Source organism: Myxocyprinus asiaticus, chromosome 50, assembly GCF_019703515.2.
Source record: "Myxocyprinus asiaticus isolate MX2 ecotype Aquarium Trade chromosome 50, UBuf_Myxa_2, whole genome shotgun sequence".
Taxonomy (NCBI): domain Eukaryota; kingdom Metazoa; phylum Chordata; class Actinopteri; order Cypriniformes; family Catostomidae; genus Myxocyprinus; species Myxocyprinus asiaticus.
Window position 1 is genome coordinate 17,727,176 of NC_059393.1, and position 14,474 is coordinate 17,741,649.

Sequence of the window (14,474 nt, forward strand, 5' to 3'; positions counted from 1 at the left end):
TCAATTTAGCATGATTTCTCAAGGATAAGGTGTTGGAGTGATGGCTGCTGTCTAGATTTGATCAAAAATGACTTTTTTCAAATAGTGATGGTGCTGTTTTTTACATCAGTAATGTCCTGACTATACTTTGTGATCAGTTGAATGCACACAAATTTTAATTTGAAGTAATACAAATCAACTCTAACTCAATAATAAATATATATAATTAATAATAATTTAATTATTTTTTATAGTGATAATTTATTTAACAGTTTTTAATACATTATAAATTACTTTTTATATTTCAATTAATTCATAATAATGTTACAATTCTAAACAATTTTTTAATAAAATATATCACTTAATTGCAATATTTATATAATTTATATACAGCTAATAAAATTAAAAGTACATATAAAACTAAATAAAACATTACACTATATCGTAACAATTGCCAACATAACAACAAACAAAAATACTAACTAAAGATGTCATAAAAGACAATACATTTCCAATAGATGATTAAATTTATTTTATTATCCTTTTCAGTGGCCCTTGGATATCCATGTTGTTTTATTCTGTGTGTGAAATTCTGTTGCTAATCTGTTTGCAGCATATTGTCTTGGAATGTTTTGGAGAGGTTTGGATATTGTGGAATAATAAGAGGGCAATGAGACTGAGCGAAGGAGGAGGGCTATGAAATTGGTGGGCTGAACAGAAGAGGTGGAATTGGCCAGAGCAGATCTCTCCAGTCAGAGAAGAAAATACCTCTACAATCCTTGACACGAGACTCAAGCGGGATGCAATAAATATTATACCATTGATATCTGGACATATTGCACCAATATTGCAGGATTACTTGTTTGGTCTGGAGTTTAAAGGTAAGAACTTTTTCCCTTCTTTTCCACCTTTTCTAACTTTCTGAATGTCAAGCGTCAGTGATCTTGACCGTCAAAAATTCTTACGAAGTTGTCGCGATATTGCGAAAGTTCGCAATATCGCGACAGACTTTAGCGTACGATTTAATCAAATACGTTTAGCGACAAATAGGTCTGTTTTTCGATCGTGGCATCTCTTTGCACATCATCCAAATTTAGGCTAACAGTGATGAAATTTGTTCACTAAATGATATCGAACATTCTTTTAGCCAGTATATTTGAAAATTGAATTTCGCATAGCGAATATAACGGTTATAATTTGCCGCGATTATTTAAACTTCTTTATCGCAATTCTTTTCATGGTTCCATCATTTAAAAAAAAAATGTCCCGAGATTAAATTCTTATATAAAACTATATCAAACATTATTTTATACAATATATTGGCAAATTGACTTTCGCGTAGCGAATAAACTAAATTATCGCAACTCTTGTGTTCATTATGTTTTCTGGTTTACCAAAACTTTTTTTTTTTTATGTCAAAGTTTTCATCTATTTGGATTTTTATTTTATTTTAAAATCGATCATTAGTTTCTAGATTCTATTTCTAATAATTTTTAGCATTTTTAAAAGACTGAATAGGTTAGATAATTGAAGAACACTGTTTTCATATTTTTAATATCATAACATGCATTTCTGAGTAAAGTTATATATTTCGACTCTCACTCATCCTAATTTTGCTAATAATGCTTATTTGGTTATTCCAGCTTATTCGCGATGCAGTTTTTGGATTTGTGGAAGGCATTCATCCTCTGTAAGGATTTTTACCTGACTTGAAAAAACGTTGGTAATGACATCATCCTAAGAGGGGAACTGGATACTCAGCTTCCCAAGTCCACCAGCACCCCTCTGTGTCCTGTGGTGGATTGCACATTGGATTTAAAAGTACCAAGCCAGTGCGAACCATGGATGACCTAATAGCCAGACACTACAACTTCACTGGGAAATTTCGCAAGGTCGATAAAGACCCTGGACTCAGAGCGGACTCTGTTGTATTCATCATCGTTTGCTGCTTCATCATTCTTGAAAATGTTCTGGTCCTCCTCACCATTTGGAGGACCAAGAAGTTCCACAAGCCCATGTACTACTTCATTGGGAACTTGGCCTTGTCAGACTTGCTGGCTGGAGTGGTGTACACAGCGAACATATTGCTGTCGGGAGCCAACACGTATAAGTTGACTCCCACGCAGTGGTTCTTCAGGGAAGGAAGTATGTTTGTGGCCCTGGCTGCTTCCGTGTTCAGCCTCTTTGCCATCGCCATTGAGAGACACCTGACCATGTTGAAGATGAAGCTCCACAATAACGGGAAGACATGTCGTGTCTTCATGTTGATCAGCACCGTGTGGTTCATCGCTGCCATCTTGGGTGGCTTGCCCATCATGGGTTGGAACTGTATCGAGCGCATGAACAACTGCTCCACAGTTTTGCCGCTCTACCACAAGACCTACATCCTCTTCTGCACCACCGTATTCAGCGTCATCCTCATGGCCATCGTCATCCTGTACGCCCGCATCTACGCCTTGGTGCGTACACGGAGCAGCAAGCTGGTCTTCCGCAAGGTCGCCAACGGCCGTGGTTCCAACAAGAGCTCGGAGAAGTCCATGGCCCTGCTGAAGACCGTCATCATCGTACTGAGCTGTTTCATAGCATGTTGGGCTCCACTCTTCATCTTGTTACTTCTCGATGTAGCTTGCCAGATCCGCACTTGTGCCATCCTCTACAAGGCTGAGTGGTTCCTGGCTTTAGCCGTCCTCAACTCCGCCATGAACCCTCTGATCTACACCCTGACCAGCAACGAGATGCGCCGGGCCTTCATCAAGATGCTCAACTGTGGAATCTGTGGCCATCAGGTTGGCAAGTTCTCAAGACCAATCATAGGTGCCGAATTCAGCCGAAGCAAGTCGGATAACTCCTCCCACCCCAACAAAGAAGAACCCGAATACTCACCCAGGGAAACCATAGTGTCTTCTGGAAATATCACCTCTTGTTCTTAAAGGGCCTTGCAGACTACTTTTTGTCTTCACATACATAGTGAATGTTTGTGAGTTGGTGTGCACATTATATGGATGTTTGCTTGAATGAGTTTGTGACCAGTGTGTTTGCTTGAAGTCTTAAGTGTCCTCTTTGTCTGAACTGGTTGTCAGCAAACCGTAATGGAATTAGAGGGCCAGCTGTAAAGAGGCGAACTGGGAGAAATAAAGATTTGTTGAAGTCTCACTCTTGCTCTAGATAGCGCTTGCATTCGTGACTTTTTCTTTTGCAATTTCTGATGGACCTCCAGTGTTGAAACTTTTCCACCCTTTGGTATCAGAGCAAGCTAGGAAAGCACTTAACCAACCATTATTCAGTGTTATTCATCAACTTTTTTTTTGATCCCTGTCAAATGAAAACCATGTATCAGTTTGAGAAACCTTTAGAGAAGCACTATTCATGAAATTGGCATTACTGACTCTCTAAAATGCATTGATCTGAAACATACTAGCTTGTCATGGTCGTTTGTACTACATTATGGAAATTAAATTAAAGAAATGCTGTCGAGAGGTACTTGTGTTTCTTTGACTTAACACTGCGGTATTAGGATATTGTTTTGCCCCTGATCGAGAATGTATTTTTTCAATGAAGTTGTTGTTCTTCACCTTTTGACAAATAAACAATTGTTGTAGAAGTTGTGCATGTACATTAGCTGTCAATATTAATTTATCTTTGAAACTGTTCCAATAAATTTGAAACTTGGATGAAGTGTTGTGTTTATTGTAAAAAACAAACAAACAAAAAAAAAAACATAAACAAAGCATTTTGTTATTTTACTTTGAAGTATTATAGCTTGTGCACATGGATCTACTCTACTGCCAGGTTAGAAAAGTTATTTATCTATTTATTTATTTATTTATTTATTTATTTTTTCATTTCTGTGCAAGGAGCGCCACCTGGTGGACAATTGCTGGAATGGCGTTTCCATAATTTCATATCTATTCTGATGCGGACTTGCATTAATAATAATCCAGTTACTGGATTATTATTAAACATTTTAAAATGTATGAACACAGTCTTTTCACAGATGTAAAATGTTCCACAAAAGATGTTTTCCTTTTTTATTATTTATTTTTTTGTTGCATAGAAGTGAAATACAGAAGATATTTTCTCTCTCTCACATGCATTATTAAAATAAATATGAAAAATGCACAGGCAAAAAGGTGCAGGGAGAGAAGAGAGAATAACTTTCGATTATTAAACTGTCAGTAAGATTTCTACCAAATCAGAAAAAGAGAAATGTTATGGCCTTTATCTCAGATCTTTACATAACTTTCTTTTTCTTTTCCTTTTTTGTGGGAGTGTACATGTCATATAAATGGTTGTCTTTCATTTCTCTTATAAACTGATCCTATTATTATGGTCACAAAAATGTGGAAATGGCTTTGCATCTAATAGGATTCATGCTGAAAAATACATGCAGTATGGAAAACACAAATTTACCTATAAAAAAAGATGACATCAAAATACAGTTTCCTAATGCACATGGTTTCATTTCTTATTTTAACAAAAGTATATAAAAAAACAAAAGTTAGATAACCAAAAACAACTACTGTGTCCTATTAAAGAAATAGTTCACCCAAAAATGAAAATGGTCTCATCATTTACCCACCCTCATGTCATCCCACATGTATATGACTTTCATCTGCAAAATACAAATTATGATTTTTAGAAGAATATTTCAGCTCTGTTGGTCCATACAATGCAAGTGAATGGGTGCCAACATTTTGACGCTCCAAAAAGCACATAAAGGAATCATGAAAGTAATCCATAACACTCAAGTGTTTTAATCCATGTCTTCAGAAGTGATATGATAGGTGTGGTTGAGAAACAGATCAATATTTAAGTCCTTTTATGCAAGAAATTCTTCTCCCTGCCCAGTAGAGGGCAATATGGATGAAGAATGTGAATTACCAAAAACACAAGAAGAATGTTAAAGTGAGATAGACTGGGCATGGAGGAGAAATGATAGTAAAAAAAAAAGGACTTAAATATCGATCAGTTTCTCACCCACACCTATCAAATCACTTCAGAAAACATTGATTTAACTGCTGGAGTCTTATGGATTACTTTTATGCTGACTTATGTGATTTTGGGAGCTTTAAAATGTTGGCACCCATTCACTTGCATTGTATGGACCAAAAGAGCTGAGAAGTTCTTCTAAAAATCTTCATTTGTGTTCTGCAGAAGAAAGAAAGTCATACACATCTGAGATGGCACAAGTGTGAGTAAATGATGAGAGAATTTTCCTTTTTGGGTGAATTATTTCTTTAAGTCCTTTTTAATATCAATCTCCACTTTCACTTTCTTCTTCTTTTGTTTTTGCCGATTCACATTCATCGAGTATATCGCCACCTACTGGGCAGAGAGGAGACACTGCTATGGGTGTAAACGTACATTGACAATTCTGCAAGTTTAAAATACATAATTAAGCTTTAATATGTGTTATTATAGTTTGGGATTAAAGCTCTCAACGATATGAATCATTTTATTATTATTATTATTATTATTATTAGTAGTCAACAGCGAATTGCACAATAGGCTAATAGCAAGCTGTTCTATTTATCTCCACCAATGCAAACTGCAATCCCTTTCCAATTATTTTAAGCCTATATAGCCTACCATGAAAAAAGTATAGTGTTACTCCCATGTAGTGCAATTACTCGCATATGTGCTATATGGTGCAAGGCTATTATATTGTGTTAATGCATTGCAAATGACGGATAATATTTCAACGATTAACGCGGTAACTATGTAAATAGTTTATTGTTAAGGGCATGTGATAATTGTTTCGTGGTTTCAGTGTTACTGATGTCATGAGATGTGCCTGCATTGCCATGCAACAAGACTACATTTCTTATATATTTATGTCATTATTTATTTTTCAGAAGTGCAACCAATGTTTGTTTAAGAATCCATGCAATATATTTAAGCCAGTATATCTCCATTTATATTTTGTAAAAAAAATCTTACTGTACATACAATGGGGGGGAAAACTGTTCCCAAAAAAATGCAACCAAACTCCCACTTTCACCGTAAGGGTAACGCAAGTGCATTATGGGAGCATGAGTCCTTTTCGCCAATGCACCTCATTGCTGGTTGCAATGGCCGCGGCGCTGTAGAACTACAGTTCACACAACGACTCGCGTTTTCTGTACATTGGCTCATGTTATACATGGGGGAATATGAGAGCGGCGGAGGAACCGAAAGCGACAGCAGCAGCCCTGGCTATAAGTATAACGATAAATAATGACTGCGAAACGGGCGAAGTGTAATGCCAGATCGCTAAAAACTGGCTGTCGCGAAAGACAGGACAAATCTGTTTAGGTGTTATAGTTTTTTTTTTGGTATAAATTTGGCGTGGAGGCACCTCCCTGCCTGCCCTGCGCCGCGGTGTGTGCGTGTTTTTCGGGAAGGCTTCATCGCATCACCGCGCTGCAGTGCGTTACTGTAACCGTGCATAGGTGCCACGCCGCCGGCTACAGCTGCGCCGTCGGCCGATACTATGTCAAAAACAGACAGAGACAAAGTAACACTGCGAATCAATCCTGCTGATCTATGCAATGAAAAAATGGCAACTTTGGTCTCTGACGGCTGTGTTTTGTAGCCACAAAGAAGTGCAAGTGTGCAGACAACTGTTTTGGAGTGGTGTTTGTGCCCGATTTTAAAAAGGTGAGGTCAAAATGGAAACATTTCAAAAATGTCAACAACATGTCAACGCAAATGTAACTTTCTTAAAAGGATAGGGGGCATTAATAATAAGTACCTTATTATACAGTAACTATCTTGAATATGTCACAATTTACAATACATTGTTACAGTATTACGCAGCTCAGCAGTTAGTCCTACTAATTGTGTAAAAAATGTGAGATCAAAAATTTCCACAACATCCAAATGCAACTTTCTTAAAGGAAAATGGGGGCCACAATGTAGAGTGCAGTGTTACATTGTTACAATGTTTCAGTGTTGCATTACAGTGTTACAATATTAAATACTTAGTATTGGGTACTACTAATAATTTAAAAAAAGAGAGGTAAAACATGTTCAGTGTACAAATATTTCTACAACATATAAATGCAAAAGTAAGTTAATTTTAAATGAAAATGTAATTTACATTACAGTGTTACAATATTACATAACTAGGTATTGAGTACTACTTACCATTTTAACCCTCTGTTGCATGAATTATTGAATCACCAAAAAAGTGTCTTGATGTTTCTTTTTACTTTGAAACAAAAGAGGTCATTTTCATTAAACGTAATAATTCAATATTATATATATATATATATATACACACTATATTGCCAAAAGTATTCGCTCACCCATCCAAATAATTGAATTCAGGTGTTCCAATCACTTCCATGGCCACAGGTGTATAAAATGAAGCACCTAGGCATGCAGACTGCTTCTACAAACATTTGTGAAAGAATGGGCCGCTCTCAGGAGCTCAGTGAATTCCAGCGTGGTACTGTGATAGGATGCCACCTGTGCAACAAGTCCAGTCATGAAATTTCCTCGCTACTAAATATTCCACAGTCAACTGTCAGTGGTATTATAACAAAGTGGAAGCGATTGGGAATGACAGCAACTCAGCCACGAAGTGGTAGGCCACATAAAATGACAGAGCGGGGTCAGCGGATGCTGAGGCGCATAGTGCGCAGAGGTCGCCAACTTTCTGCAGAGTCAATCGCTACAGACCTCCAAAGTTCATGTGGCCTTCAGATTAGCTCAAGAACAGTGCGTAGAGAGCTTCATGGAATGGGTTTCCATGGCCGAGCAGCTGCATCCAAGCCATACATCACCAAGTGCAATGCAAAGCGTCGGATGCAGTGGTGTAAAGCACGCCGCCACTGGACTCTAGAGCATTGGAGACGCGTTCTCTGGAGTGACGAATCACACTTCTCCATCTGGCAATCTGATGGACGAGTCTGGGTTTGGCGGTTGCCAGGAGAACGGTACTTGTCTGACTGCATTGTGCCAACTGTGAAGTTTGTTGGAGGGGGATTATGGTGTGGGGTTGTTTTTCAGGAGCTGGGCTTGGCCCCTTAGTTCCAGTGAAAGGAACTCTGAATGCTTCAGCATACCAAGAGATTTTGGACAATTCCATGCTCCCAACTTTGTGGGAACAGTTTGGGGATGGCCCCTTCCTGTTCCAACATGACTGCACACCAGTGCACAAAGCAAGGTCCATAAAGACATGGATGAGCGAGTTTGGTGTGGAAGAACTTGACTGGCCTGCACAGAGTCCCGACCTCAACCCGATAGAGCACCTTTGGGATGAATTAGAGCGAAGACTGCGAGCCAGGCCTTCTCGTCCAACATCAGTGTCTGACCTCACAAATGCGCTTCTGGAAGAATGGTCAAAAATTCCCATAAACACACTCCTAAACCTTGTGGAAAGCCTTCCCAGAAGAGTTGAAGCTGTTATAGCTGCAAAGGGTGGGCCGACGTCATATTAAACCCTATGGATTAAGAATGAGATGTCACTGAAGTTCATATGCGTCTAAAGGCAGATGAGCGAATACTTTTTGCAATATAGTGTATATACACACACACATATATACAGTACTGTGCAAAAGTTTTAGGCACTTGTGAAAAATGTTGCATAGTGAGGATGTCTTCAAAAATAATGACAAATAGTTTTCATTTATCAATTAACATCATACAAAGTCCAGTAAACATAAAAAAAATCTAAATCAATATTTGGTTTGACCACCTTCGCCTTTAAAACAGCCCCAATTCTCCTAGGTACACCTGGACACAGTTTTTCTTGGTTGTTGGCAGATAGGATGTTCCAAGCTTCTTGGAGAATTCACCACAGTTCTTCTATCTATTTCGGCTGTCTCAATTGCTTCTGTATTTTTATGTAATCCCAGACTGACACAATGTTCAGTGGGGGGCTTTATGGGGGCAATGCTATCTCTTACAGAGCGCCCTGTTCTCCTATTCTAATCTTTTCTATTTGCAAAAGTAATGTTTAGGAGTCTAAAATGTATTTTTCCTATTGACACACTAAAGCTGAAGATATAAATAACCATCTTAAGACAAATGTTTTTGTGATACATCTTAAGTGCCTAACAATTTTGCACAGTACTGTCTATTTTATAAGTATTTTGAGAGAGTTACAAATCTGTCCATTGCAATAGAAGATAGTGATAAACATTCCAAATATGTAATTGGTGCATCATCATATTCATCAGCCATTTTATATTTATGGTTTAACAAATAAAAAACACGAAGACAGTTAAATAGGATGGTCATATAGAATTGTGAAAATGTGCCAAATGTAATAACCAGTGGTGGTTTGGATGTAACATCACAGCCTGGAAAGTAAAAATTACCTTTATATTTGCATGAGAGGGTTGATGTAAAATTAGTTTGTAGAACTGCTTCAAATTCCACACTGTTATTGTTATTGCCACTGTAGTTTATTATAATTTATGTATGTTATTCAAGTTATTCAACAAGTAACATTGTAAAGTGTTACCAAAATGTAGGGTTCCCATGGTCACGTAAAACCTGGAAATAGTAGCGAAGGCCTGGAAAATTCAACTTCTGCCAATTGTTTTTTCTGTGTGGAGTTGTAATGTATATTGTTGCGCTGTGTTTCAACAGACTTTTCTTGTTTGTTGTCAACAGCTTTGAACTGCAGCAGAATAGGCAGCCCGCATGGAACGAGCAGGGAACATCCAACTTGATATTCCGGACTTCAGCAACTCCGTCCTGTCGCACCTGAACCAGTTGCGCATGCAGGGCCGCTTGTGCGACATCGTGGTCAACGTTCAGGGCCACAGTTTCCGTGCCCACAAAGTGGTCCTCGCCGCCAGCTCCCCCTACTTCCGGGACCACATGTCGCTCAGTGAGATGAGCACTGTGTCCATCTCGGTTATCCGTAATCCTTCCGTTTTCGAGCAGCTACTTTCGTTCTGCTACACGGGTCGGTTGTGCTTGCAACTCACGGATATAATCAGTTACCTGACGGCAGCCAGCTTCCTACAAATGCAGCATATTATTGATCGCTGCACCCAGATTTTAGAGGGCATCCACTTTAAGATCAGCCTATCGGATGTGGAGGAAGAGCTTGGGGGCGGAGCCCACAGAACCACCAACCAAACAATCGAGTCAGGAAAAGGCGGAATGGCACTAGCGGGGTCCCGTACCCTAAGTCCCAGACATAGCAGCTCTAGGTTGATCAGCAACACCGGAGGGGTGATCAACATCCGTGATGTGAGGGAAGTCCGAGAAATCAGTCCTCCTGGTGAGTCCATGAGCCCTCAGATCGTGGAGCACAGTGGAATTGGCTCAGAAGAGGTGGGATCTGGGAAAGTGCCCATTCTCCGTATCAATCGAGCCGGGCAGTGGTATGTGGAGACAGGGACTGAAGTGGACAGGGGCGGAGAGGAGACCGTGAGGGTAGTGGATGGGTTTCGGATTAAGACGGAAAGGATGGAGGAGTGGATGGGGGCAGAGACTCGGGCGTCGGCAGAAGAGGGCAGCGGGGCAGAGGAGGGGCCAACGGTGATGATTGAAACCTCAGGACGTAGCACACTGGTGCAGGATGGGGGAAGAGGGGGGAAAAGTTCCCAGCCTTCCAGTAGCTTCAGTGAGACAGAGAGGTGTGTGAAATCTTACAGAAGTATGGTTTATTATTTCTCTATTATGTTAACATTTATATAGCTTATATTATAAAGTCAAAATGAAAATGTTGAAATGAAAATTAACACCATTTACTTTCTTAATGCACATTCCTGGTCTAATGTTACTGCTCTTCCAGCTGTGACACACGTGCGTCAGTTCTCACGTGTTTCAAATGCCAATTCAATTACGTCACGCGCGTACCGCTGCCGGCCGGAAGCACGATTTAAAGTAAAAAAAAAAAAAAAAAAAAAAAAGTACTTTCTCTTTAGTATATTTATCTTTTTCACACCAAATGCAATTGTGTCACTTTAGAAGAAATTAATTTAACAGCTGGTGTCGTATGGATGAAGTTTATGCTGACTGTATGTTATTTTTGGACCTTCAAATGGCGAGAAATCGCCATTCACTTGCATTTTAAGGACCCTTTGAGCTAAGAAATGTTTCTATTTTTCTTCAAATGTGTTCTGGTGAAGAAAGTCATACACACCTGGGATATCATGAGGGTGAGTAAATAATGAGAGAATTGTAATTTTTTGGTGAACTATCCCTTTAATGTTGAAAGTTAATCAAAGTAACTAACATGCTGTTTCAACTTTTGAGGGAATAAGGTCCCAATTTCCACATATGTGGACATCATGTTTATCAGCGCGCTGATGCGCGAAAAATGAATGAATTTTTAAAGCAGAATATCAAACAAAACTAGAGACGCTACTCAACCAAACAAGTTTCAATGAAAAAACTTGAGGTTTCTTACCAGAGGCACTTTTGTTGGTGCTGCGCCCATGGTAGAGCTTAACGGAAATCGACGTTATGCTGTTGTGTCACGTGTCGCAGTGCAGCAAAAGTTTAACCATTAAATGACAGTGTAGAGTCTTGTGAACAGTATAAATTCGGTTTAAATTAATTGAACTTATGCCAAAATACAACATTCACACATGTGGACGGGGGTCGCAAGAGGTTAATATGAGTCATTGGTGCATGTTATTCTAAAGAAAAACAATGTTTGCCTTAGTAATCATTCATCAAAATGTAATAACTTTCTCTGCCCCTAAAACAACTTTCCTTTTCGACTGTTGTCACCAAGCCCTCTCCTTTCCAACTCATCCCCTCCAACCACCTGTCTAAAGACCACTTTTTCTCAATTCAAGGTGGATAAAATCAAGTCCGGCCCTACATTTCACTTTGAAATGTGTCATATTATGGATGTAAAATGTGTCACAAACTTCATTTCACGTTGACTTTAAGGTTTGGATAATCCAGGTGTGACGCAACATTTTGTTACCCCAATAATACCCCATTTACCTCTGCATACAAGCTCAGTTTAAAATGTTTAATTTTAAGCCATGTTGTGTTTTATCATCAGGTTTAGTCCAACAGGAAGTGTGGTGGTGATGGCTGACCGACAAAGAGCAAAGAGTGAGTCTCCAGGAAGAGTTGATGACCAGAGACATCCCACCTCACAGGTAACCCATCCTAGATGTAGAAGACATAGATCAAGACTTGACGTTAACACTTATATCCCTCGTTTCACTTTTTAAAGGAATAGTTCACCCAGAAAGGACATTTCTGTAATAATTTACTCACCTTCATCTTGCTGTATGACTTTCTTTCTTATGTAGAACACAAATGGAGATGTTTTAATGAATATCGTTAGTATTTTTTTCAATACAGCTGCAGTGTACAACGTCTCACCTTAAAGCTTAGAAAGGATCCAAAAGTATCGTAAAAGTAGACAATGTGGCTCACATGGTATATTCCAGTTCTTCTAAAGGCATACCTTGAAGCCATTTTCTCAGCTTCAGTATTGGCAAAGTTACTACAGCATTTTTCAATTGGGTTTTCATGTTTAATTTTAAAGTTGCACGATCAAGAAACAGACCATAACCAATCAGTTTTTCCCTACAGGGAGAAGAACAAGCTGTGTTTGACATGGGAGGATACGAGGAGTACCTCCGAGAACAGGTAGGTGATCGGTGGTTCCGCTACAACCCCCGTCTTACCTGCATCTACTGCTGCAAGTCCTTCAACCAGAAGGGTAGCCTAGATCGCCATATGCGCCTGCACATGGGCATTACCCCCTTTGTTTGCCGCATCTGCGGGAAGAAATACACCCGCAAGGACCAGCTCGAGTACCACATTCGGAAGCACACGGGAAACAAGCCCTTCCACTGCCACGTTTGTGGCAAGAGCTTCCCCTTCCAAGCCATTCTCAACCAGCACTTCCGTAAGAACCATCCAGGATGCGCCCCACAGGAGGTGTCCCACAGTGCCTCGCCCGAGACCACTACAGTCACCTCCCGGGGAGGCCAGAACGAAGATGAGTCACCCACCCAGGAGGAGCCTGAGGGCAACGGTGGAGGAGCCGGTTCGACCTTTGGAGAAGGGGTACAACCTTCAGTCTCCACAACTGGGCCAGATTGATGGCTTCTGAGGGGAAAAATATTGAAGGCCAAAGTATACTTCAGTTTTCTGCGTGCCGATATGTCTTGCGCACAGTGCGTAGTTTTCCTAGACACCAGGACAGTCCTTGTCTTTTTGCGTCATTGGCCGTATGCTTACACGCGTATACTTTGAAAGGCTGAGTGCTCAACTGTGCAAGAGATGGAACAGCACATGTAAAAACGAAGTATACCCTAGCCTTAAGAGTCCATGGAGACAGAGGACAATGGGGTCCAACAGGACCTTGTCTTCAGAGACCCCTATGTCCCCTGGCTTCCACCATCCACACTGAGAAATCGCAGTAGAGTTGGAATTAGAACGTTCTCTTTGCTGCTGTCAACAAGGAACGGATAAAAAAAAAGGGAGAATCTTCTGCATTATACTTGGACGAAGTTTTGGACAAATGTTTTTTTTTCATTGACAGCAAAAATGCAAAGAACTGTTTGCTTGGACTAGTATTCTATAGGGATTTATAAATGGTATTTCCGCTTTAAACCGCATCTACCTTCACCATACAAACTGAACAGGACGTCAGCAAATGAAGACAAGCCACACTCCAACAACCTCACACACCACTGGATGCAGTGATTTGTTTTTTTTTTTTTTTAAGTTTTTTTTCTTCAGTTTTCTTTCTTTTTTTTTTTGCCTTTCCTGTCTTATATATATATATATATATATATATATATATATATATATATATATATATGTTACATTGTTTTATATTTTTGTACTACTACAGAACGTCAATTCAGGACAAACAAAAGAGAAGCTCTAGCTACGATTTGGTCAAATTGCATTGAAATTGCCAAACTACTTTGTTTCAGATGGTGAATTATAAAAACGAAAGGACGTCGTAGTCCTTCGCTTCTCTGCCTTGAGACAATCTTGATAAATCAATCCGGAGCTAGACATCACGCTCCCCTGCCATGGCAAGATTAGAAAAACGGGTTCAGTTTTTATTAGGGACCCTCAGGTCTGACCCAACACCAGATTTTTAGTTTTTTTTGTTTTTTGTTTTTGTATTAAGTGCCGATACGGCCTGCCATAAAATCAAAACGTATTGAACACACTTATCCTAAAGGCCTCAAAGAGAATGCATGGAAAATAGCCGTATAATTTCGGGTTCATAAGGCCATGTCCACACAAATCTGTTTTTGTCTGAAAACTGTTTTCAGTTTCCTAACGTCATTGTTTCACTAAATATTTGGTAATGGAGAGCGTTTTCGAAATGCTCCATTTTTGGTGGCGGAAAACGTCTTTCTAGTGTGGATGAGAGGTGCAATCGTAGCAAAATAAATTTCGTTTTCACACGAAAAAGTTAGAAGTGTGGACATGGCCTCAGTTTAAGAAACACTCACAGCATATAATTTTCCTGATTTGACGGAACAGTTCGCCTCAAAATAGAAATTCTGATTATAAACCCTGATGTCCCTCCGAACTCAAATGACTTT

The 14,474-nt window shown here is 39.5% G+C and overlaps 2 protein-coding genes across 3 annotated transcripts; both read left to right on the forward strand.

The window, feature by feature from the left end:
• The first annotated feature begins 697 nt into the window (after positions 1-697).
• Positions 698-3,650, forward strand: LOC127438629 (sphingosine 1-phosphate receptor 1-like). The gene is made up of 2 exons (XM_051694330.1): positions 698-860; positions 1,623-3,650. Exon 2 carries the CDS (start codon positions 1,821-1,823, stop codon positions 2,907-2,909), a length of 1,089 nt encoding a protein of 362 aa, XP_051550290.1. The 5' UTR covers positions 698-860; positions 1,623-1,820; the 3' UTR covers positions 2,910-3,650.
• Positions 3,651-5,987: 2,337 nt separating this feature from the next.
• Positions 5,988-13,599, forward strand: zbtb37 (zinc finger and BTB domain containing 37). Of its 2 annotated transcripts, XM_051694324.1 has the most exons (4): positions 5,988-6,618; positions 9,562-10,562; positions 11,948-12,047; positions 12,490-13,599. In XM_051694324.1, exons 2-4 carry the CDS (start codon positions 9,616-9,618, stop codon positions 13,003-13,005), a joined length of 1,563 nt encoding a protein of 520 aa, XP_051550284.1. In that variant the 5' UTR covers positions 5,988-6,618; positions 9,562-9,615; the 3' UTR covers positions 13,006-13,599. The 2 variants fall into 2 exon arrangements, with proteins under 2 accessions (XP_051550284.1, XP_051550285.1); XM_051694325.1 differs by lacking the exon at positions 5,988-6,618 and having other exon boundaries at positions 9,494-10,562.
• The last annotated feature ends 875 nt before the right edge of the window (positions 13,600-14,474 follow it).

Bases quoted from the DNA above. Each gene is read 5' to 3' on its own strand.
- zbtb37 (XM_051694324.1), top strand. From the start codon at position 9,616: ATGGAACGAGCAGGGAACATCCAACTTGATATTCCGGACTTCAGCAAC. The intron at 10,563-11,947 runs GTGTGTGAAATC...TTTTATCATCAG, and splicing joins AGCTTCAGTGAGACAGAGAG to GTTTAGTCCAACAGGAAGTG. The intron at 12,048-12,489 runs GTAACCCATCCT...TTTTCCCTACAG, and splicing joins AGAGACATCCCACCTCACAG to GGAGAAGAACAAGCTGTGTT.
- LOC127438629 (XM_051694330.1), top strand. From the start codon at position 1,821: ATGGATGACCTAATAGCCAGACACTACAACTTCACTGGGAAATTTCGC.